The 25,829-nt window shown below is 39.4% G+C and overlaps 1 protein-coding gene across 6 annotated transcripts in view; it reads left to right on the top strand.

The window, feature by feature from the left end:
* fcho2 (FCH and mu domain containing endocytic adaptor 2) overlaps positions 1-25,829 on the top strand; it is a 46,510-nt gene that overhangs the window by 432 nt on the left and 20,249 nt on the right. For all 6 annotated transcript variants that reach the window (XM_063478133.1, XM_063478136.1, XM_063478137.1 and 3 more), the window contains exons 2-8: positions 10,328-10,419; positions 13,214-13,288; positions 14,066-14,207; positions 15,697-15,849; positions 16,085-16,189; positions 17,470-17,568; positions 23,165-23,261. In XM_063478133.1, coding sequence (XP_063334203.1) covers positions 10,328-10,419; positions 13,214-13,288; positions 14,066-14,207; positions 15,697-15,849; positions 16,085-16,189; positions 17,470-17,568; positions 23,165-23,261 — 763 coding nt within the window. The remainder of the gene's footprint in view (positions 1-10,327; positions 10,420-13,213; positions 13,289-14,065; positions 14,208-15,696; positions 15,850-16,084; positions 16,190-17,469; positions 17,569-23,164; positions 23,262-25,829) is intronic.

Here is a 25,829-nt window from a genome sequence, read left to right on the forward strand (position 1 = left end):
GGTCAGGATCGCTTGGAACGTATATGGTCAGTTCCCTGAACGCTATTGGACGCCTCGGCTGTCAGTCATAGCCGTTGGTCGTACGCGTCATTTTCTTCCGTGACAAAGTTTCAGTGAGATACCAGATGTTAGTAAGTTAGAATAGATTTAAAAGCCTCAATACCAACCTAAATAGCGATACTTTATTTCGTACAGCTGGTGCCGCAGAGCACTGGCTGTGTTAAGCTGAGCTCAGCGCTTTCTGCGTACTGCCTAAAGGTCATTTCTCTCCCGATAATAATTTGACGTGGCTGTGTCAAAGCAGGTGGGAAAGTAGAAGTCTGCCGTTACTACTTGTTGCACTACACTGAAATCACAAAGATAGTGCCATTAGAAGTGAAACTCGAACAGTATTGGCCTTATTAGGGCTACTCCTCCATGTCAAGACGGTGTATGTATTGCACTATAACACTACGGCAAGTATTGGTTATGCGTCATAGCTAAAATGACAAATTCTTACAGCGACATAGTTTTGAATAAAACCCATGAGTAAATTTGTACCTAACTGTTGTAACTCCCCCCTTTCTTTTTCTGTTCTTTTTTTTTTTTTAATCTGTTACTCATTTATATATAATACAACAGGACTCTCAGCTTGAAACAGCCAATCAGAATCTGTTCTTGTCTTCTTTAAGGTGGACAAACACATCCTTAAGTTTTAGCCTTAGTTGAACTCTGGAGGTGATCCAGGGCTTATAAAGGGGCTGTAATGAATATTTGTGGAAAACTACATTAAGCTAAGTGCTTGAAGTAATTACCAATAACACTGCTGTTACCCACTAATGCCTTTTTTGTTCCTAAATGAGAGTTCATCAATATCTAAATGGCAAAAAGAGGAGCAATCAGAGACACTCCTGACTCTTCAATCTGCCCTTTGTGCCCTGCTGTGAGCCACAAGAGAATCCAGTGATGGTCGCGATCAGCTGTGTGTTTAACATGCAGGACACACATGAGCGCACATACTTGGCACTGGGAGGAGATGCATCCATTTCCCTTTTGACTTGACTACAAATCATCATCATCTCTATCAGACGTATTGAGTTTTTCAGTTTGTTTGTTATATTGCTAAGCAGAGAGGTTTTCCCCATTCACATCCCATGCTCTTTCACTTTTTTTTCGATGTTTTCATTGGGGGTTTTTTTTCCCCTTGTTTGTCATCTATACAAAATGGATCTCCTCAGCTGAATATACAAGTTCTTTAGGAATTCAGGCAGTGCTGTTTATCTGTCATAGTTGCAGCACTGGACTGGTCACCAGCTGCAACATTTCTACTCCTTGGATTTATTTGCAGGCTTTGTTTCATTTCCTTTTTCTTTCTCTGTACGAAATCTAAGCAAGAGTTTGGTTTCTCAATGGAAGTTCTGGCGCAAAAGTGCAAGATGTGGCCTATGTGCTGAAATGCCTGAGTCATTGGATTGTTGTAGCAAAACTATGATGACCTTATGTTTAACATGGAGTCTCAACAGATTAGCACTGACTAGGCAGTATAGAGACAGCCAGTATGTTGTCTTATATATTGTCCCACACTTCACACGCAGTGTCCCAACTGACATGGCAAAGAGTGACGCTAATAAAGAGGTGGACAGGAGTGACACACATCCTTTTGGCTGCCTAATTTTCTTCAGCTGTCTCTCAAATCAAACCAGTATGGCTCTGCCTTCAGAGGAAGGGCTTGTTGAGGTTTTGTAACTGGATTGAGTGGTGGTTCAACCCAACAGCCTTGAGAATCAGTAGCAATTTTCTAAGATTACCAGAGAGTGAAAACATTACACTAATTATGGTTTTTGTGTGAAACAAACATCCTGCCTCTTGCTGGTTATTGTTCATTTTTCCCTTTATATTTAAATGAGTCGGTTTTAGTTGCATTAGACAAACCTGTTTTGGCGTTATCATCCCTAACAAGTTAAGTAATGGTCAAGTTTTCGTTTGTTTCTACCACAAACAAAGCCCAGCCTCTGTGTGCATACCGCATACTAAAGCTGTGTGTGTTGTCTGTGATGAGCTGTGATAGCTCAGTGCACCGCTCCCAGACCTCTCTGGTCACATGACTGAGGCCAGACACTCTGATGTCAAGGCGCCGTCTGCGCAGCTCATGGCTGTGTGCTCTACAGGCTGTACCGGGCCACCGTTTACAGTCTGCGTTGGAGAGACACTGTGTTGTTTGGCTCTGTCTAAATTCCTCAGGGAGAGCGTGCAATTCTTTCCACTGCTCTCACCTGAGCACACACCGGAACAGGAGAAGAAGTCGTGTCAGCTGAGACACTTCTAATCCTGTGTATTGTTTCCCCCTTCCTAAAGCACAACATCAGTGCTGTAATAACAAGCATGGGAAACCTATGAAGTTTTTTCATAGGTTTCCCCTAGAGCTTAGGTAAACTGCTACACTGTGCCACTTTCCTGCCTGCATACCAAAGATTTACACACTCAGCACCTATGTGCTATAATTCATTTGCCCATACTCCCAACTTCACACATTTAGCACATTAGAAAATTTTAAATTGTAAGTTTTTACTCAAGCACATTTATTATATGTCCTACATATATGTTGTTTAACTGAAAAAGCATTGCACACAAACATCAGTGTTTACTGAGGCAGACAACCTTACGAACAAAAATAGTCTGAAATAATGTAAGCATTCATTTACTCCCAGGCTTAGTTTTTTTTAGCGTTCTTTTGCAGTTTGGAAGGTATAGTATAACAATATGCAGTATGACAAACAACAATAGGCAACAACCACTTGATTCCCTACATAAAGGATATTGAAGCTTGCATTGTAGTCTTGACTGGAGGAGAATGAATTCCTGTCCATCTCTGTGCAGCAGATGTTACATGATAAACCATAGCACTGTGGTTTGGTTTATCTTTCCTGTTTAAGGTGGTAGTTAAGATTAAAGATGTCAGTTTCTTTTTGTGTTCAGTGCTCAGTATTGAATTGCTGTAAATATAAAGCATGGTTTTCAAAGATATGTTCTTACTGACTTAACAAATAGATTGTTTGCTGGTGAGAAAGCCATGTACTCTGTCTAGTACATAAACTGTTATAATATGTAAAGAGTTTCTTTCACTCTATCTGACAGGGTTTTTTTTCTTTATTGACCATTCTTCTTTACTTTCATAATTTACATCGCATTAAATTGCAAAAGTCTTGTGCCACCTCTTATTTCTTTATATTTTGCTAGAACGGTGGAAATATGTGCAGTGATTTTTTGGAAATATCTGCAAACATAAATGCGATTATAGTTTATAAAGCAAAAAAATAAAAAATAGTTTGTGCAGTTCTAATAAGCTTGTAAGTCAATATTTGGTATGAACATCTTTATTTTTAAACACAGTGTGCACTCATGCTTTCTGGTACTTTCTTTAAGTGATCTTCAGGAATCGTTGTCTGGACTTCTTGAAGGACATTTCAAAGCTCTTCTTTGAATGTTGGGTGCCTTTTATTTTGTTCTCTGTTAAGATCCTACACTGCTTCAACAATGTTAAGGTCCGGGCTTTGGGGAGGCCAGTCCATGACTGATTGTGTTCCATTGTGTATTTTTCTAGCCAGGTATACTTTTACTCCATTGACATTGTGTTTGGGATCATTCCCATGTTGAAAAATGAAGCTGTTGCCAATCAGACACTTTCCAGGTAGTATTGCTTGGTGGGTCAAAAGCTGATGGTACTTTTCTGTATTCACAATACCACTCCAACACTGAAAAATGAAAACTGGACAAACTGAACCAAAAATGTTCTGTCTGGATTCATCACTCCATTAGATCTGTTGCCAGTGTTTTTCAGTCCAGTCAGGCTATACCTCAGCCTTTTCTCCCTGTTTCCCTTTCTTAAGAGCTTCTCAACAGTCACCCTTCAACTGAGACCATTTCTGGTGAGGCTTTGGTGAACAGTAGCTGGATCCCCTGAAGGGCGAGATGTGTCCTGTGTCTTTGCTGGATTTTTTCCTGTTTCTTAAGAACATGACTTTGACATATCGTTCATCTGCCTGCCACTTCTTCTGCTGTTCTTAGCTAAAGCCTCTTTGGGAATTAGCTTGTTGATACAAAATGTTATTTTCTGTCTGTCAAACTGTGTGAGCTTTGGCATTTTTCATAGATTCAAGTAAAGAAATAGAATATCTGTTTTTGGGACAGGCTGCTAGAGCCAAAGTGCCTAAAGATTAAATTAAAATTGGTTATTTGCTAAGTTGTCTGTTACATGTGTATATACAACATTAGTTCATCCCTTTGAGTTAGGTGCCTTTTTATCATTGAACAATTCATAGGTCAGTGTTAAGTGACTTACCAAGCAAATTTCTCTGAAAGGTGTCAGTTACGAAACCTGAAGTGAAAATGAATGAAAACGGCCACTGTCTAAAGAAAAACGTTCAAACTGTTGCTCAACAGTTTGAACCACTGAAGACCAAAAAATGACAAAGTCTGGTTGACTGGAATCAGAATATAAAGATATAAGTGGTGGCTAAAACAAAAGCTGAATTTTATAAGCAATTAATGATAAATATAAAAATCAATTTGGCTGTTTGCTCTATGAGAAGTCAAAAATATTTAAAGCAGCCCACTTCTGAGTGAGATTAAATTTTATATAATTTCACAGACAGTAACCCCAAATAAAGATAAACTGGTGTTTAGAAATAAAAGTTTAAAATGTTGTGCAGGAAAGGTGTCACAGAACCATTAGTCACCAATGTTTGTATAATTATTCTCTCCTTGGGCAGTTGTTCCATCAGCCATCTGGCTCATTTCCACTGACTTTAGATTTAATTCCGGCTTTAATAGTTCTCTTTTCTTTCCCCTCATGGGTGAAACTAGTATTACCTATTTTTTTGGCCTAAAGCATACAACTTTTTCTTTAGTTCCCTGTAGTCTGTGCAGTGTAGTGTAGCACGATTTTCTCATTCTAGCACCTGTTTCTGTAATTATGGTACAACCAGCTGACACAGCTTGTTCTCTTCCCTTTTTTAATGAATTCAGTCAGTTCATAGGAAGCTGTCTCAGCTCGTCTGTACTGTTTGCTCAAACAAACCACTGTTGACGTATGCTAAATTCTCAGTAGGTTATCGTCCAGTTGGGGTGGGCACATTTAATGTGTGGTTAGAATATTAAACAAACAGTGTTTTCATTGATTACATCACAGACATGAGTGTGAAAAAAAACTGCATCACTCTGGTATCACTTATATTATATATTTATCTAAAATGTACATATTATTTATATATCTATATGTATTTTTACATTTCTCTCTACTGCTTTAGAAATTGATTCCAGCCTTAGCAATTGTGAAAAAAAAACGCCCTTAGCTGTTTCCCGTGTTTCTTTTTCTTTTGTATTCATTGATATCAGGTACCAGTTGAACACAGGAGCTGAACAGAATGGGCTCTCTTCCTGTTGCCTTTCTGCTCTGTGTTTTCACTTACTTTCGTCACTTCCCTGTTTTGTAGTACGATTGGCCAGTTGTTAAATCTCTCTCTTTGTGTTTTAAAGTGTTGCGTAACATGTGGTCTCATAAACTGTGCTTTATCTTCTTATATCTTTGACATCTAATGCATGCAGTAGTTTGCATGTCATGATTGCTGTTAAGTGGGGTAACAGCTAAACTTTTTTTTTTTTTAACTGTTTTCTTGTTACAGTAGGAAGCACACCTCAGTGGTCTGCTCACTGGGGTAAATGTTGGCCAGTGAGCTGTGACCTGGAGAACAACGCTTTCCTTTTAGTGTGTATTTTATTTGTATATAGTTATTTTGGAGCTTCTTGACATAAACTTCCTGAACATATGTGGAAAAAGAAAACTAAAGCCATTAGTTAATGCTTTAGCCTTTAGGCTAAACTGCTGACAGTGGATTGCTTCAGGAACTAGGAAATATCTGCGATGGCCTCGGCTCGAGGGGAAACTAAGCTGGACTGCAGATTAATACAAGACTGATGGTGAACTCTGGTGAACTGGAGTCTTCCCGTATTGTGACATGCATTTTAGTTAAACTTTTCTTATTTGTATGTGACATCAGACAGCAGTTTCATCACCAACTGCGGGTTTATCAGCATTTATCGCTTTTTCATTTCATTTCCCAAAATATCACAACAAATTGCCAATAAAGTGTTCTTAGTCATGTTACCGTTATTGATTTTCCTTTGACATCCTTTGAGGCTTCTAGTAATGCATGTGTCCTCCTGAGCTGAAGCAATCAAGAAGGCCAATGAGGAAGTAAAGCTGGAAAAAGAGGATATTTTTAAATCGAAAATAAATCTGATGACGTTCTCTAGTCTGGATCTTTATCGTCTTTGTCTATGTAAAATTATTCAACTTTGTCCAAAAGATCTATCTTTATGCTGTTTTCACATTTGTATGCCCAAGTTTAGCTTAAATATGTTAAAGAAGGTTATTACCAGTGTCGGAAAGCTATTGCTTTAGAGTAGGAGTCAAAAGACTCACTTTTAATAGAAATGTTTGACCAAAGAACTGCTTGTGACGCCCTAAAACAAATTTAAGCATCATACAGAATGACATGTCCTATTAATTATAAATTAGCATGACAACATTGCTAATAGGAGTGAAAAACTAAAATCTTTTGGCACGTGGACCAAATGTGAAGTCGAGGAAAAATCTGTCCTCCACATGTTTTAATCAAATAAAAAGTAGACTCATTTGATAATAAATAAAAGCGGCCTAATAGCTTTTAAATTGGCAAAAATAAAAGAAATAAAGACATTGGCTAGTTTGAATTTCATTTTGATTGAAGTCCAAGTCAGTAGGAGCAGGTCTTCATTTTCTTTTCTTTAGCTGCATATAGCAGTAAGTACTCAGACCTGCAAGCCACAATAACAACAACCAAAACAAATTAAAATGCTAGAAATAGTTTATTTTCATATCATATTCATGTTTATGTTTCTGTAGCCATAGATTTGCAACCCCTGCACAGGGTTAGAAATCGGGACCAGATCTATTTTCCAAAGACCAATCATGCAAATACAAACCCATCATAATCAGTTTTATTCCGCCACATCTGATGGCATCAGATGGATTATTGATTGATTGATTATGCTGCCTTTGCAGTGGTCTAAACAAGCCAACTTTTCTATCAGTTCTAGTGTTTAATATTTCATTTCTCGGTTTGCTCAAGCATATGTAAGACATTGGCCGTGGCTGTCCCGTGCAGCTTTCTTTTGCCGTGAAGCTGCAAAAACACGTCATTGTCGTTTCCTATAAACTAGTTAACACAAGCCAATGTGAAATAAGTCATGTCAGACAACAGCAGTTTTATAAACATATAAAATCTGCACTCCTAATGCAGATATCATGTGCTGATATATGAACTGTGTGCAGTAGCTCAGTTCAGTCCTCTTTGTCCCTGTTGCCACAAAGGGTTGTAAGGTTGTAATGCTCTCTACTGGAATCGCTCTCAGGCTGTCCAATTCACTTCAATCTCCCCCTCTTTAGTTGGTGGCTAATTGTATTAGCTTCAAAGAGCCACACATTTGCTTGTACAATCAAAGCTAGGTTTTGTAGTCAGTGTTGTGTTTCAAATGGTTTTGTAATGTGTAACAAGCCTTGGCTGATCTGGTGTTAACCTCTAACTAACTGTCCCAGTTGCTCGTAAATTTCACACATTCCAGTTACCCTAAAGTGCCACTGCACTAAAATTTAGCAAACTATATTTACAAACAGAAATGTACAAGTATTGTCGACAACACTGTACATGTAGTGTACATTTAATGTTGTTGTTCGTTTTGAGATCAGCTACTGCACATAATATATGTAATTTGTAAGGATTTTAGGGTTATAAAAATAATTACCAAAAGATATATATATGTTGATAATACTGCTACCCGGGTAGTTGATATATCAGTTTTTATCCAGATTGATTAACGTGTCTTGGAGGGGATAGGAAACAGACATACATGCACTACAGCCATTATAGTACAAGTTCAATCTTTTTATTTTACCCCAGTTACTCACAGCTGCTTTGGCCAAAGGCATTATGTTTCCAGGTTGTTCATCCTATTCTCATGAATGTAATATCTCAGCATCACCTGGAGGGGACTCATGTGCCACAATCATTCATTCAGGGATGAACTGGCTCGACTTTGTTGGTCAAAGGTCAAGTTCAGCTATAGAGTCTAGCTTGTCCCAGGCTCCATTTTTAAAATATCCTCTAGCAGCTGCGTGAACAAATCCATGTAAGATTTGCAGCCAGTAAGCTACAAAATACAGCTTTCTCATGTGCTTCACATTGTATAAGGTGGTATTTTAATGCATGTTTTCCTGATCCTATTTCAGAAGGCATTTGTATTTGTACACTAAAGTGGAAACAGTATAAACAGTAATTTCAGAAACACTGAAGGTGTGTCCAAAAGTTAGTGAAATTAATAACCAGGACAAGTCCCATGTTTAAACTTTATTCAACTTTAATGTCAAGTCCCAGACAATTGACATTTGATAGGGGGGTGGAGGGTTGTCCAGACAATCGGAGCCTGGAAGGTCAGCTAGTGACCAGCCATGAGCCGCAAAATAATATGCAATGAGCGCATCACTTCCTGTGTGGATGCCCTTTTAGACGAGTTACTTCAGACAGCAAAAGCTTATGACTCATATAGTTGTATATGAAGATAAAGAATTGTACTGTGACCTCACTAAACATTTTTATGTCATGAATTCTCATTTTTTTGTTTACTTTTTATGCTTTTGGGAGAATTAGACACACAGTAAGTTAAGTTAATCTTCTCTGTGACATCCTAATGTTTTACAGAACCTTTTTTCCGGGCATGTTTTAATTCCATAAGTCTGCAATAGAAGTGGCAATGCGAACATAGTTTACATTTGATCAGATACTGAACTTTTCTATTCCTGCAAAATGTTCTATAAATATAACCGCCTGTACACATGTGGTGTGATGTGTGTTGAAAGTTGTTATCTGTAATTTCAGTGGTTTAGGAATTATACAGAAAATAGAGGTGGGAATAAACAGACACCTGGCGATCCAATATTGTGAACATATGTTGTGATTTTTCCTCAGCTGCAAATTATTCAAGATTCAAGATGTGTTGTGATGTGTGTTATGTCTTCAAAGTTAAACTCTGTCAGTATCTGTTTTATACAATAAGCTAAAGTTATCTCACTTAAGTTCTTTTTTTGTTGCAAAATGAGATTGTCAATAAAACCTCCTGTTGGCATTAGATGGACTCTGATGAAGTCTTATATCATTTCAATGTCAATTACATGAGTCAATTTGGTAATTAAATGCAATCGGTTTTTGATAATACAGCATTTAGCTGTGATAAATAGTTAAAAAAAAGATATTTGTTGCTGTCTGCATAGACAGAAAATCTACTATTACAGTTGCACTCAGCAACCTTCCTGTTCTGTAGGAATGTAACCAGAATACAACCAGCTGGCAGCCACTTGAGTCAAGTTCTGCTCATTGACAAAGACTCATTTAGACTAATGGCAACATGTTGGCAATCTTGACTACATTTATAAAGTAGATAACAATTATTTGCAAACATTTGGCAATCTCTTTGAGAGTGATTGCACCCAGTCCAAGTCAGACTGCGAAAGGTTGCCTCTTATTAAGCAACCTTTGCAATCATTTAGCAATCAGAAGTGGTAATGAGTGTGCAACACCCTCAAGTTTTGGACAACCATCCTATTCTTACTCATGTAACTTTGTCAAGCTCAGTGTGTCCAGTGTTGGACGGTTCTTCGTTTGAGCTAATTTAATGTAAGTTTGCTGACTAATGTTGTCTCAGGATGGTGTTGTATGAGAGGGGCCCTCTTGTTCATAAGATTTAATTTTATTCAGTAAAATGTAGATATTTGGTGTGTTCCTGTATTGATACAAAATATCACAACGTTATGGGTTATCGATTGTTCCGCTACCCCTAGAAGACAATAATTCTGGTTAAAATAAAGCCTGCTGTTTTTCATCTAGATTAATTATTTAGAATGTCTTTGCATTTTTAAAGTGCAACTGGACACTGTTGTCCAGTGGCATGGTTACAGCAGCACAGAAAGCTGTTCAGGTGTGTCTTTCATTGTAGGTTTTAGCCTTCGACCAGTCTTCTGTTGATTTGCTAGTTTCTAAGTGTTGTTGCTCTTAAACATGGCCAAGATGAATATGGTCGACCAGAGTTTGCTGCAGATGCAGATAGAAGCTATGCAAAAAATGAGAACGCTGCTGCTAGAAAAAGCCTTAACGGTAATGTGTAATCAATAGCAGACTTTGTGTTGCTACACTTAATGGTTTTTGCAGTGACTGAGCATCAACTTCCACGTTTTTTTTTGTTTCTGTCTGCCAAACAGGGGGAAAAAAATAATGGCTTTGATGTGCTCTACCATAACATGAAGCATGGTCAAATTTCCACTAAGGAGCTGACAGACTTCATCAGAGAAAGGTAAGACACAGTGTTCTGGTACGCATCAAGGGCACAATATGGTTAATCTAACACACTAAACACATTACTAATTAACTGGTTGCACTCTGTCTAGCTCTTCAATACATGTCTTTCCCGTCCATGTGGTTTTTTGGTATTTAAAAGTCTTTCTAAGGCTATAACCTGCACGTCCAGTTCCTCATACTGTGCGTATAATAACACCCACATTCTTTGCTGACACTTCCATGAATATCCACGCTGAATTTGCAAGTTTTTTACACACTGTAACCTTGAACCACACTGGGGTGTTAAAGGGCTTCGACTAATCATCCAGAAATATCTATTAGGTCTTCATATGTCATAATCGATTGAGTGATTAAGTTCAGTGAGTTTTTTGGTTGGCGAAAGCAAATAAGAAAAATAAACCAGTGAAGGTGAAACCTCACAAAAAGCCATTTATATGTGACTATCATTTGAAAATGATTTAATTGTTGCCAACTGTTTCATTTGTCCATATTGCTGTAAACTTACACATCCTTTACCACCTCCACGATGACTCAGTTCTTTGTGGGAAGAGGTGTGAGTCTGTAACCTGCCACATGACGGATGAGCTGGCTCTGGAATTCAGCTGTGGATTCCACTGTCTGTTCCTCCTGTTGTTGAGGAATGCACTCAACTCGCTTTGAGTTGATTAGATTACTTTATTGAAGGATAAAAATAGAATTTGCGCCGTCATGATCAGATTCCCACTTCATGATTATTTTAATCCAAAAAGATTCACAGTGGAAACATTTCCAAATATCTCTAAAACAATCATGCTACCAGTCATATTCAACAACAATTAAGTAATTATTTACTTAGCACAGTCATTTAACATGTTTGTTTTTCCAATAATTCCACATCTTTTTATTATTCTTATTTCTTTGGTGGCAGGTTTGCTGATAGGAAAACCACCACCTTCATATTTCTTGCCACAAGCTGTTCCAACAATTGTGACGCTCACCTGCACTTTTTAAAGCATCCAGTCTCACTTTGATGTTTTTATTTATTTAACCTATATTTATACAGCTAGTCCCATTGAGACTCAATGTCTCATTTACAACAAAGACCTGTAATAAACATAATAAATAATCTTTCAGATTTTTGACTTTGCTTAAATATTAACACTCCTCCTACTCTGCAGGTGTGCTATTCTTTAGTACACTAAAATTAATCAATGCATTATTCATGGAGGAGACAGAAGGTCAGTTAGTGTTTTACTTACTGTGTGGTTATGCTGCTTTGTGCCAGCTTCATAGTCAGCTTGGTCTTTTACATTTCACAGAGTGTTTCAAAATCTGCACTATGGCTTCCTCTGCTGGGGAAAGCAGCTATGTGCACTGTGTGTCTGTCAGTTAATGAAATCTTAAAGGGACACACACACACCACACACACACAACAGTGTCTGCTAATTAAACTTCACGTGGAGTAATGAGAGTGATCCACATTTTGGCTCTCAAAAATACTACCAGTCCATTACTAGCAGCTGTTAGGTCCCAGTGCTTGAATATGGTGCCTATTTTCACGTTTGTTTGAGCTTAAAAAACTGAACGAGGGAAAGGAGAAAGAGACGGCGTGGAGTCCGTTTCTCATTTTCAGCAGAAGAGGAAGTAAAGCGAGAAACAAAAAGCACCCTTGTTAACTTATAATTATTCACCATGAGAGAATGGATATCAAATATGGAAAAGAAAGTATCTAATGTCTTTAAATTTAAATTCACTTCCCTGTCATGTGTGTCACACAAAAAGCGTCAAACACTGTAGACTTATTCACAAATGTATGACACATTATTTTAACAATTTATGCTCTACATTTTCATTTAAAGGACTTAAAATCAACCAACAGTCACTTTTAAAAATCCATTGACGTATGTCGTTGAATAAGAAGTTAAAAGGTATTCTGAGGTCTAGTGTGGTGGAGGAGCTGTCCAGTAATAGTAATGGTTGTCAAACTTGTATGCATCTACAATGTGTAAGCACAGAATTTAAATATTACCTTTCACATGCCCTATTTCAGAAGTACAAACACGAACTTCCTTAGGGTTAATGTAAAGGCTGTAGTTATGCTTGGGAGCATTTATAACATGATAAAGTTTAAAAAACAAATTCCCAACCCAGGCTATCGAAAGATGCAGAAGAAGAAGTGCAGGCATCTCCACCGTGCTGCAGACAGTGTCACAATATCCTGTGCGTGATTATGTGTGTGCGCGTGTGCCTAGGCTGGGTGCGTGCATTTGCCTATGTGCACATTTGACCTGCTTCCCCCTGGCTGACCTCGTTCGGGAGACACAAATGCAAAATTCACGCTTTCACTACAACACCGCTGCAGTTTTTTTCCCCCCACTACTGTCACTTTGTTACAGAATACAGGAATAAAAAGGGAAATTGAGAGAAGCATGCAGTTCAAACACTAGCTTTCATACTCTGTCATCTTCCGCATGAGGTTTATGAACAAATCCCAGGCCAAACCACATTTATTTGCCCACACACGGTGCATGTGGTCAAACATTTATGCTGCGAGTTCTAAGAGGGTGTTTCTGGCCTGGATGTGCAGATTCTTAGCGACGTGCCCCGTTTGAGCTGCAGCCAAGTTGCAAGTGAATTGGAAAAACTTTATCATACTCTACAACACTATCCTCTAGTTTTGAGAAGAATAATTGTTATTTTGACATTGTTGAGATAATAGTATAAACTCATGGTTATTTGAACAGTTTATTTAAAGTCATGCTTATATATTGTGGTGTTGTGTTTAATTTCTTGTTCTTGCTCTCTTCTAGGAGTACTATTGAGGAGGCCTATGCCAGGTCAATGACCAAACTTGCCAAGTCAGCTGGCAACTTTTCTCAGCTTGGGTTAGTTAAGTTATTATCATTGTTTTGTGTTTTCTAGTTAGTTTTAATTTGATTTCGTTTTTAATTTTTGTTTTTTATTGAGTTTAGTTTCAGTTCGTTTGCAAAGTGGCTTTGTTCGTTTCAGTTTAGTTTTTATTGTTTGAAAATGTTTTGTTTTTATTCATTTCAGTGTTAGTTTTATTATGTTTTAATTATTATTGTATTTATGGCAAATGCCAGAGCCAGGATTTAGGAAATTCAGCAAAAAAGCAATCAGCTTTTTAAAAGCAGCTGACTCACATTCTTCTAGACCAGGGGTGGGCAATCTCAGTCCACGAGGGCCGGTGTCCCTGCAGGTTTTAGATCTCACCTTGGGTCAACACACCTGAATCACATGATTAGTTCGTTACCAGGCCTCTGGAGAACTTCAGGATATGTTTAGGAGCTAATTTAGCCATTTAAATCAGCTGTGTTGGTTCGAGGACACACCTAAAACCTGCAGGGACACCGGCCCTCGTGGACTGAGCCCACCCCTGTTCTAGACAAAGCCTCATCAGGTAGTTTGTAAAAATAAATGTTACCAAATGATCCATTCTCAAAACTATATGTAGGATATTTTCTAGATTATTTTATTTTATTTAGTTTTACAATTTCAAAAAATCTTTTCAATTAGTTTACTTTTTAATTTTTTTGGTTTAAGTTAAATATAATAACCTCGATGCATATGACTTTCTAAAGAAGATGCTTGAATGAATTCATATGAATTTAAATATGTAAATATTCTTTCCTTTATCACAGGACATTTGCTCCGATGTGGGATGTGTTTAAAGGTTCAACAGAGAAGCTGGCCAGTTGTCACATGGAACTAGTGAGGAAACTACAGGAACTTATAAAAGAGGTTCAGAAATATGTGGAAGAGCAGTCCAAAGCACACAAAAAGGTAAGGACATTTGGTGTTGGAGAAACCAAATACTGATACAGTGCAATATGATGAAGTCAGTCTTCTGATTTTCTATTTGCGTGCTTTTAAAGTGGAACATTAAAAATGACAAGTACAAAAAAAGTGTTTTTCTTTCTCAGATCACTTGTAGAAAACCTTTGTAGCTGTTTCCAGTATTGCTTCAGATCCCGTGTTGTCAGAATTCCTTATAATAATAACAACTTTTCACTTTCTGATTAATCTACACAACTGTACAGACAGCAAATAGAGACTGGAACCTGATGTGATATTAACTAATTCATTAACTAAAAGATAGCTGAAAGTGACACACATTAAGCAGTTACAGTAAACTGTTAGCTAAAGTTTCTTAGCATCAACCCAATGATTACTTTTATGTGGCATGTTTGCTGTGTTTTTGTGTCACATTCAGCCAACTCTTGCATCAAAATATTCTCAAACTTTCCAAGTTGTTCTAAGTGTATTTTCCTATTACTCTGACACCGCATGAATGCACAGTAAGAGAACATTTTGAACCATGCATTTTTGATACTTACATTCCTGTAAATACTAATTGAGGTTTGATACTAGCATTGCACCGATGCTGTTTTTCTTTCAGTTAGATTACAGTGGTTTTCTGCTCCACTTTTGACACAAACTCGTCTTCACTGAACAAAATGAACTATTTAAATTTAAACCCATTCTAACCTTCCACCATTACAAATTGTTTCACACTCTAGTGATTGTCCTCAGAGTCAAAGAAGCTGAAAGTAAGCCATGTACAAGAGAGGGGATATAGTTTTGGTGGATTCCATCTTGACAAAACCACAGTGATGTGCTCGTGGTGTCGTTCTGCGAGGCATTTCTTTACACCTCACTCTGCCTCCTCGTTTTGTTGAGACGCAGGATGAACTCATATTTGATGCATGAAGCCACGGAGCACAATGTAAAATAGGAGCTCGGCATTAGGGGAGTTGTGTTTGTGCTTAGAGCATGACAAAAAGGCTGTCACAGTTTCTCTTGGTCACTTCCCCACAACTCCCTGCTCCTCTCAGCTGTTTATGTTTCTTGGCTCTCTTGCTAAAACAATATAAGACTGTATTTAGATAAATGTGTTCATAACATAATATGATAAAATACTTTACATTTTTTCTTTTTTATCCAGTGATGTGTGCATTACAACATAATGGTGTCATAATGAGTACATAAGAGGGTTTAGGGATGATGCTAATTAGTAAAACAGATGATCAAGCAAGGTTTTTTATGTGGTTTTAGTGTTCATAAGCATTTACCCTCCATTATAGACCTCTTTTTATATCCATGTGAATGACGAAAGGCTTTAAGAATGGATCAGATGCTTTGAGTTTATTAATTGCTAGTTGCTATACTGTGCCAAAGGCACATGCAGCCAGTTTGCACAGACACATTCAAACTCGCATCTTAAACAAGGCGTGTTGTTATTAGGCTTACCCTATACGACGTGTGTTTTCAGACAAAAGAAGAGGTGGCGTCTACCCTTGAGGCCGTCCAGAACATCCAGAGCATCTTCCAGGCTCTGCAGAAGTCCAAGGAGAACTATAATGCCAAAATTGTGGAGCAGGAACGCCTCCGCAAGGAGGGGGCCACCCAGAGAGATGTAGACAAGGTGGGAGGTCACACTCGCACGTACACACTAGCACATAATCATGGTCTGGTAATAAGGCATGATGAAGTGCTTTAATAGAGGAGTCTATACTGAAAGTTCAACCCCAAAGGCTTCAGATGTTAAGTGGAGATCGGTTTTCTTGCCATTTTGTCAGAGGAGCCTGAAAGACTGACAGTCATTGTCTCCAATATACAAACACTTGATAGTCATTTATCTGTTTGTTTATGCTCTGCAGGCTGGAGTGAAAGCCAAAAAAGCCACAGAGACCTACAAATCATACGTGGAGAAATATGCCACAGCTAAGTCTGAGTTTGAACAGAAGATGACAGAAACTGCACAGGTATTTATTAGCTGGTTCTCCCTCCTTCTTTGTGCATGTGCTTTAATCAAATGCATGCTCACAAACTCTGTTTGTTGTCTATCTCTGTGGTATGCAACACTTTTGTTGGTAAATCTGTTAGTCCTGTATGTGTGCGCACATGTGTGTGTCTGTTCCAGGCTTTGAGCCCTGTATCATCTCCAGATTGTGTTTTTTCCCCCTTAACGGAATCATTGTGTAATTGAATCCATCTGAAGCGCTGATTAGATAAACTCCAAATTAAAATCAGATCAACAGAATTTGGTCTCAGTATCCTCCTGAACCGCAGCAGCGCTGCCACCAGAGCTGGTTCCAGTTAGCCCAGTGGTTTTGTTTTCCCCTATAGAAGGCAGCATTGCCGCTTCCCCTGAATTACAGTCTACGGCTCATCTCCAGTGCAACACATGTAGACGTGTATTATAAACACTGAACACATGTGCTCTCTGACATCACTGTGTCTCCGACATGTGTGTTCCCTTTGACTGTCTGTGTGTGAGCCTGCGCGAGCTGTCATCGTGGCAGAAGACAAAAGCGCAGTTTTATTTTGCATGCAAGTCTCTGAAGTGTAGATGCAGAGGCCGGATGCTCTTTATCCGGTGTTTTCGTGGTCAGAAAGGCTCAATCCCCCCGGTCCCCCTGCGATTTTCCAGTTTATGATTATTTATACTCATTCTCCTCGGTTTACCCCCAAAGCCCAGAGTCACACACAAATGGAAGTAAGTACCAGCATTTAAGTTTGTGGTCTACACCATACTTGAAATGAATCCTCATCACTATATGTCACGTCCAGAATTGAGTCTTGGTGGGAGGAGCTATATGTGCTCCTGAGCCAGAGACCACCCAGACACACACACACACACACACACACAAAAGTCACAGGAACCAAATACGGAAGCAAAGCCTCACATTTGGCCTTTGACTTGTAAGTTTTTTTATACAGATTTTTTGGCATGCAATTAATTTGTTTTCAGTGAAGCTTTTTTTTTTTTTTTTTTTTTTTTTTACTGCATAGAGACAGATTGCACAAACAAATTCCTGTAAGAGACAAAAAATATATATTTTTTGGTTCATCAGCTGGTTAGAAAGAACTAAATGTCCATAGATTTTTGTTAAATGACGTAGCACGAACCTATTTCCTTTAATGTATGCTGACCACATATTTGTATATACATAGTTATCCCCCCAAATACTAATTCTTAACCAGGTGAAGCTTTCTTAAAGTGACATCGCTGTGCCATTAATATCATAACCCTGTCTTACAGAAATTCCAAGACATCGAAGAAAACCACATTCTCCACATGAAGGAGATCATTCAGTCGTACTCGTTGTATGTGGATGAAACACACATTCAGATAGGAGAGGTGAGTATGTACACACGCACACACAAACACACACACACACGCACAGACATTCCTGTGGGTGTAGTAGGTGTCTCGCTGACCTGAGGCTGTGCTCACTGGGTTCACTGTGCGTCATATCAATTAGTGTCGTCTTTGATCTCGCTAATAATTTAACCGAGGAGCAGGAAATGGTCCATTCATCCTTTTATGCCGAGCAATTAGAAACTGATCAAAACTCCCTCTCAGATCAAAACTCCCTCTCAGTCTATCGAAAGCACCTCCACAAGAGCAAAGACTTTGCCAAATACTGAGTATGGTAGTAAAAAGTGCTGCACGGGCCTCTTTTTCCTCTCTGGAGCAGTGTGTTTGGGTTTGGGTTTGGCATCAAGCACAATTGTGAAGGCTTTCAAACATCATTCAGAACTACATCAATCAGTATTCAGCGTGAACCAGAGATTGCTTTTCATTTATTTATTTAGCACTCATACTTAGCAGTGCCATACAGAATACCTAACTACAATCTGCTGCTCTGTTTCATTAATCTGTAGCTGCTTTTTGCTAACGCTGCTGCTGTAGTTCCCTTAAGATCTGTAGAGGGCGACGCAACTCCACTAAGAGAATCAGAGTCTAGCTGAGGACAGTCTAAAAAAGAAATCCTCTTCAGTGTACACGGCTGGGAATAACATTGTCTCATAGGTTTAAGGCAGCACGAAATAAGCTTTCATCACTGTATACTTATTCACCGGGTCTGCAGGGATTCATGCTGACAAGCAGACGTGCAGATAACATCGTTTGTTTGCATATAACTTGATTTAAAATCGAAATTATTTGTGCCGTTCAAGTTGTTTTAGTGCCATTATTTTCTGTTGTTGGATGCCATTTTATTGACGTGTCATTGTAGCCTCAGGACAACTTGATAAAAAATTTTTATTTCAATACGCACATATTTTTTAAAAAGTTACAAATCGAAATGTTTTTCCACATAAAAGCATTTCGGTTAGTTGGAGCAATTTTTCTTAAAGGGCAATAATATTACTAATGACAGTGAAAAAAATTATATTTGTGGTTGAAAGTCAGCAGCTAAAGAACTGTTTCACATTTTCATTTAAACGATGACAAAAATCTGCGAGTTGTGAACTCTCTGATTTTAAACAAGTGTTTCTCAGTTAGAAGTTCTAAAACTGTATTCTAAAGGGGGTGTAGTATTGAACCAAGCCTCAAACATTTGTGAAAACCACAAAACTAAAGTCAAACGTTAGAAACTGTTTCCTCTTTAGGGTTCATCACGATGTAGATACAGAGGTGATGGGCAGAACCGCAGCATTGCACCTCCACTAATCTAACCCCTACCATGAGGCAACCTTTATGTTTATCAGTTCATCGGTTAGCCAGACACCTGCTTATGAATATAAACAGGTGTTTATAAATCTTTCATAAAGGATTTGATCAGTTGTTTATGTTAGTACACCACCAGTCATACTGCCATCAGGGGCCTGTTAAAGTCATCACCAGGTATACAATCCCACATACATGCTCACAAATATCTACAAGGCTTCTGCTAGTAGAAGAAGAGTGTGTAAAACTATTCAAGATATGCACATATGACGTAAAAACTACTGCTTCTCAGGTTTTTTTGTTTTTGCACATTTTTTAGAATTAAATGTTTAAGATCACCAAACTAATTTTATTATTGGTCTAAGATAACCCGAGTAAATACAAAATATTAATTTAGTTATTAAGTGGAAAAGGTTATCTAAATATACATGTGTGCAAAAGTAATTGACCCAACTGTTAAATCATGAAGTAACTGTAATTACCGTAACCACATGTTTAAAAAAAAAAAGAAAAAAAAGCTGAGTTCAACTTCACTAGACCTCTAGGGTCAAGAAATGACTTAAACAGAACCTGTCTGACAAAGCGTGAGGTAAGATAAAAGCTCTCAGAGAGCAACACATTATGCCACTATCAAAAGAAATAGCCGAGAAACACAGTCATTGGCATCGTCAGCTGGGAAAGGCTTACAAAGCAATAGTGGTGAACCTTCCGAGGAGTGCCTGTTCTACCGAAATTGCTCCAAAGGCACATCAACGACTCAACAAGGAGGTCACAAAAGAGCCGAGAACAATATCTAAATAACTGCTGGCTTCACTTGTCTCAGTTAGGGTCAGAGTTCATGATTTAACAGTAGGAAAGATAATGGGCAAAAATGGCATCCATGGGAGAGTTCAATTTGACACTGCTGACCAAAAGAACACAAAGGCCTCATCTCACATTTGCCAAAAAACATCTTGACGATCCCCAAGACTTTTGGGAAAATATTCTGTAGACTGACGAGACAACAGCTGAACTTTTTGGAAGGTTCAAGTCCCGTTAGATCTGGTCTAAAACTAACATAGCATTTCATAAAAAGTACATCATACCAGCAGTCAAGCATGGTGGTGGTAGTGCGATGGTCTGGGATGTTCTGGGGCTGCTTTGCTGCTTTGGGACTTTGATGGTTTTCCATAAGGGTTAGGGTTAGGGGTTAGGCTTAGCCCTTTATGGAACCATGAATTCTGCTCTCTGCCAGGAAGTCCTGAAGGAGTAAGTCCACTTTTTGAATGGTTCAAAAAGTGGCCTAATCAAGGTCTTTGACTCAAATCCAGTTGAGATTTTTTGGCATGACCTTAAACAGGCCGTTCACACTTAAACCTTCCCAATGTGGCTGAATTAAAACAATTCTGCAAAGAAGAGTGAGCCAAAATTCCACAGCAGTATGAAAGACTCATTGCCAGGTATTGCAAACGTATTATTCAAGTTCCTGCTGCCTAGGGTGACACAAGGGTTCACAGGGGCTAATTTTCACATAGGGACAGGTAGGTTTGAATAGATTTTTTTCCCCTTAATAACTGAAATCATCATTCAAATAGTGCATTTTGTGTTTACCCTGGTTATCTTTGACTAATATTGAAATTTGTTTGGTCAGAGGGCCCGGTGGCGCCAGTGTCCGGCAGTCTCACCTCTGTCAGTGCGCCCCAGGGCAGCTGTGGCTACAATGTAGCTTGCCATCACCAGTGTGTGAATGTGTGTGTGAATGGGTGAATGACTGAATGTAGTGTAAAGCGCTTTGGGGTCCTTAGGGACTAAGTAAAAGCACTATACAAATGCAGGCCATTTACCATTTGTTTGAGCTAAAAAAATCCCAAAACAAAACAACAAAATCAGGCAAATACTTTTTCCACAGCACTCCGTGTGTCTGTGTTTAACATACTTACTACAGTTGTTAGTGTTGTTGCCATTTTCTTTAAAATACATTTTTTATTGTTTAAGCTTTTTGTTTTTTACTTCTTTTTTTTTTTTTTTTTTACCTGTCCTACATAAAAAAAATTAAAAAAGAAGAAGAAAGAAAAACAGTTGCCACCTGCTCATCATTGGACGCAGATGGTACAAGCCTGGTGAAGGGACCATGTTCTTTACCGGCACTGCTATTGTATCATGCCAGCAAAGAGACTAGCACACACATACACACACAAACACACAAAAACCGCAGTGATAATATTAGACATACAAGTTTCTTCAGACAAGCTGGGTAGGCATGGGAGATTTGAAAGGTATGTTTGGTTCATATTTGAGTGTGGTTTGCTGTTCAGAGAGCTTTGAACTCACATAAGGGTAGTTGCGTCTGTCTGTGTGCGTGCTGTGTTTGTTTTGGTAAGTGAGCATTTGTGTGCGAGCGAGGATACCTTCAAGGCAGATACATGTTTCGAGCATGTGGGCGAAAGACTCTCTGGGACGAGTTTTGTTGTTTGTCTGTGTGTGAGAGCGAGAGAGAGAGGGAGGGAGCGAGATAGAGATAGGGAGAGTGAGACGCAAGAGGGGCAGGAGGGTTGATGACATTAGTAGCCTCCATCATGGCAGCAGCACCTGACAGATTGCGTGTACTGTACTAAGCACACTTCCTCACCACTGCAACCTCCCTGCCCCCACCTCCTCAACCCGACCCCCACCAACATCCTCTCCTGCCAGGGCACAGAAGGCTAATGCACTCCACCTCGCCACAGGGGCCCGGGGGGCAAACACATATGTGTGCGTATGCATGTTTTCGATAGTGGAGCCACTCTGCGCTTACAGTATCACGCAAATCTAAATGGTTTTGTTGAGATGGCTCAGTCAGTCAGTTTCACTTCCCCCTCACTAAACACACAAGCACATACGCACATCCAAAACAAACAAGCAAACACTATCCTTCCTCTCACACTACCCAAAGGGTATCTCAGTGCCAGCAACAATGATGCAACCTGACACAAGAGAATGCCAGTAAAGTACAGTATTTCTCCACATGCAAAATAAACAAAACAAATGGTTTTAAATGCCGACCAAAGGCAACGCAGCTCATATTACTGAGGAACAGCAGGAAGCTCTCCGTTCCTGTATATCATAAAGCAAGTGGCAGCACTAACCTATTGCTAACCATTCCTATCATCTGGGGGGCAGCGGTCAGTATTTTGGGGCTTTCAGTCGAGGCTTCTTGGTGTGTTCATACAGTACTTGTCAGTAGAAGTCGGACCACAAACAGACTGCTGCTGAAACCCAGAAAACCTCCAGTCTCATAAATCTTGTTACTTGTGTCAGATATGTGCTCATAAAGATTATTAAGCGAATGACACTGGTTTCTGTCATGTTATAATCAAACATATTGACATTAAAAGCAGTCATTAAGTTTAATGTGCCTCATTATAAATGACCTATCAAACAGAGCAGTTTCTCCTTGTTTAATTGATTCAGTTATGCAGAGAAAATGTTTAACAAGAGGAGTCCAAAATTGCATACGTCTGCCAAGGCAGTAAATTAACCTTCATGGCATGCATCAGTTGAGCCTCTGGATCCAAAAGGATGTCACCTCTGTGATATTTACTTGTCTCTCCCATTTTTTTCCCTCTATTAAATGTATTTGTCTGCAAAGTTATGATGTGAAAAGCAACAAATGCTTTCTGGATTCCTGCATTCCGATGGGCTCCAAAAGTCACTTCTGACTTGGGCCAAGCTCCGGGTCTTATGAGATTTCCATGTAAATCAAAACTTTTTGAATAATTGTGCCAACAAACAAACAGACAAAGCAAACCGCTCACATCCCCCTCATTTTGCATGGAGGTAATAACGTGAATCACTGAGATGAGAGGGGGTTCTAACAGTGCTGTAGCTACAGTAAAGATCAATGCTTGGCTTGTGATACTGAGGTTTTTTTTCATTTGTGTAGGTATTTGCTTGCAGAGGGTAAAGACCTTTTTTTCAACTTTTAAGTAGTACATTGTAACTGAGCTGTAGCTACTGCACAGTGAAAAAACAGGCCAGATTTTAGAGGAAAATATAATCTGGCTTTGCAGGCAGCACTTAAATATGCACATCATCTTCTTATCACACTTTAAGAGAAATGTTACCTAGCAAGTGGTCCCAAATGACCTCTTTTAAAAATTTGTTGCACTGAATAATACAAGTAACAAACAAACTCTACCATTAGTTAACCAAGCAACTTCTCGCTCTAGCACTATATCAGTTAAAAATCACCACAACCTCATTTAAAGAAGACTATAAATTTTAAGATCATCGGTAAATCTGATTTCTTTTTGAACCTTTCCAGGTCCACCATGAATTTGTGAGGAACATCGAGAACACATCAGTGGAGAGCTTAATCCAGAAACTGGCTGAAAGCAAAGGAACGGGGAAAGAGAGACCAGGTAAGGCGCCGGGGTCCTGTATGTTTTATTTAGAGTAATTAATATTTGTCAGTGTCTGTACTGTGTGTTAATAAATTGTTGCCAGGGGTATGGGGGGCTTCGTTCTAACCCAGGCTTGTGGAGAGGGGAGGGGTATATAGAGAGGGGCAATTAGTGGTAGGAGAGAGGGCCATCAGAGTCAATCACAGTAATCTGCTGTAAAGGTAGGCAGGCTTGGCATTCCAGTAAGCATGTGACACACGGGGGGCTTTGCTGTGTTCACAGGCTAAGCAGGCATAACCAACTTCTTCAGGAGGTCAGGGCTCAACAATAACTCTTGTGTAAACTTTGCCATGCCACAATAATCAAGGGAAAACTCCACAGACTCTTTTGGCTCCACCCCCTCACCTCCCTCTCATTCACGCACACGCACTCATTCCCTTATCTCCTTGGTTGATATTTTCCTTCTTTTACAGCGTCTCTGACGTATTGTTTTTTTTTCTGGCATTAGCCTCTGTAGTCTCATCATGCAACATAGCTCAAAACCCAGTCTGAAATATTACAAGTTGCCCTTGTACTTGTACTACATCACGTCAGGTCACGGGCGCAGAGGGGTCACCTCTGCTGTGTTTGTGTGTACACAAACGGTGACCCCCTGTGTCCAGACGCTGCATCTAAGAAGTGGTGGCCTTCATTTGTTTGGACAGCAGTATTAATTGACGCTTAAAAAAAACGGTCAGAAAATTCCTTCCCCGTATCAAACGCGTTCATTAGGAATTGCTCACCAGCCCTGGCCCTGTCAGAAAAATAACCCGTCTGTCCCCGTGATGAAATAGCTGAACGGATGGCCGGTCCAGAGCCTTTAGAGAGAGAGAGAGGTTGAATAAACTTTCTATTGCGGAAACAATCCCAAAGTGACACGCTGCGAGGCAGGGGGGTTCGGAGTGTTCAACGATATCCAGCTGAGCTGTCAACTGGCGGCGGGCCAGACACGCAAACCATTCCGCCCCTCTCTCTGGCTCCCAGTTGCCATGTGAAGCATATGCAATTTAAAAAAAAAAATCCATCTTCCTCTCATGCGTGACTGCATGCTTCCCTCACAGAGAGTAGAAAGAAAAGAAACATCTTCCCCTGTATAAACAAAGTCGTCTGTCTGTTTAGGAGATGCTTAAACAGTTCCTAATGTCTGTCCAGATTTGGGTAATATTCATGCGTCTGGTGTTTAGACGTTTTCGGCTGTTTGTGTGGATAAATATTGTCAGATGGGATCGCAGGATGCCGGTGGCAAAGAATTCCTGCTCCGCCTGGGTCTCATGCAGATTCCTATGGCCTTTTTTTTAAAAAAAACATCCTGATGGCTCAAGTAAAGATCGCACTGAGTAATCTTTCAACCCTGTCCACTACTTTTGTTTGACTATTTTTACCACTGATGGGTAAATAAACACTGATGTCATAAGTTAATGATGTGTTTCTTCTTCTTCTCCTTATAAAAAACACCAAAAAAAGCAACACTCGACATATATTCACCTGTTCTTAAAGCTGATTAAACAGGGATGATGAAATTATCTCTCGCCTCCTTCTGTGAGTCTTCTTGAATGAGCACGCCAGGGCTGCTTTGATTGGCACGAAGCTCTCACTCACTCAAAACCCACAACAGCCCTCCGTGCCGCCGCTGTGTGTTTGCCAGCAGTGCCGAAGCCCGATATTGCACAGTAGAGTAGATCGGTCATCGGTGTGCTTTATCCACTCCACTTGCTCGCATGCCTCTCGTGACTCGCCGCTTCCCTGCGCTTCAGTCGGCATCGCACACTCAGAACAATGCGTCAATTCTGCTCGCGACTGGCCTCTTCTTGGTGGTGGTGGGGGGCAGGGGACTGCATTGGACTGCTGCTGTGTATATTTTGAGTTAAAATATCATTAGCTTTGTTGTTTTCAGGTCAAGTCCTGTTAGTGCATTGCAGATTTCGCCGGAGGGTCCTGCCCCATCTTTCTTTCTTTCTATATCTTTCTGTGCCTCCTGTTAATCTTGTGTACACTCTTAAGCTTTCTAGGTATGTGCAGTATATCACCCATTTCTTTCATGTCACACATTTTAAGAGCTAATAGTCATAGTCACAGTCACATTGCCATTTAAAATCATTAATTAACCACTGTTTGTTTAATTGTGTACCTAAGAAGGCGTGAGTCTTTTAAATGGATTGTAACTACACACGGATACAGAGGCACGCACCGCCTGATCTAGTGGATTTGGCTGATTGACACGTACACGCATTGCATGCCTTACTTCTCATTTGTGTGTGTGTGAGTGCCTACTCGGCGTGACAATCAAAGTGCAGGGCCTTAGAGGCAAATATGCATAATTGACGAGGAGTAAATTAGGCGTAAACGTTGTTGTTTTTTGTTTTCTCATCATTTAAATGATGTGTCCAAATAGCCAAAAACTATTTGGTTTTTTGTTGCTGTTGTTTTTGTCCATATAAATTCATGGCTGGTTTCACTCCAAATGATGCACTGATCAATTGCTGGAACCGATTTAAGGATTTCCCTGTTAGCCAAGGATGTTGCAGCGATTTCAGTCGATCATGTTTG

Source organism: Pelmatolapia mariae, linkage group LG7, assembly GCF_036321145.2.
Source record: "Pelmatolapia mariae isolate MD_Pm_ZW linkage group LG7, Pm_UMD_F_2, whole genome shotgun sequence".
NCBI classification, from domain to species: Eukaryota; Metazoa; Chordata; class Actinopteri; order Cichliformes; family Cichlidae; genus Pelmatolapia; species Pelmatolapia mariae.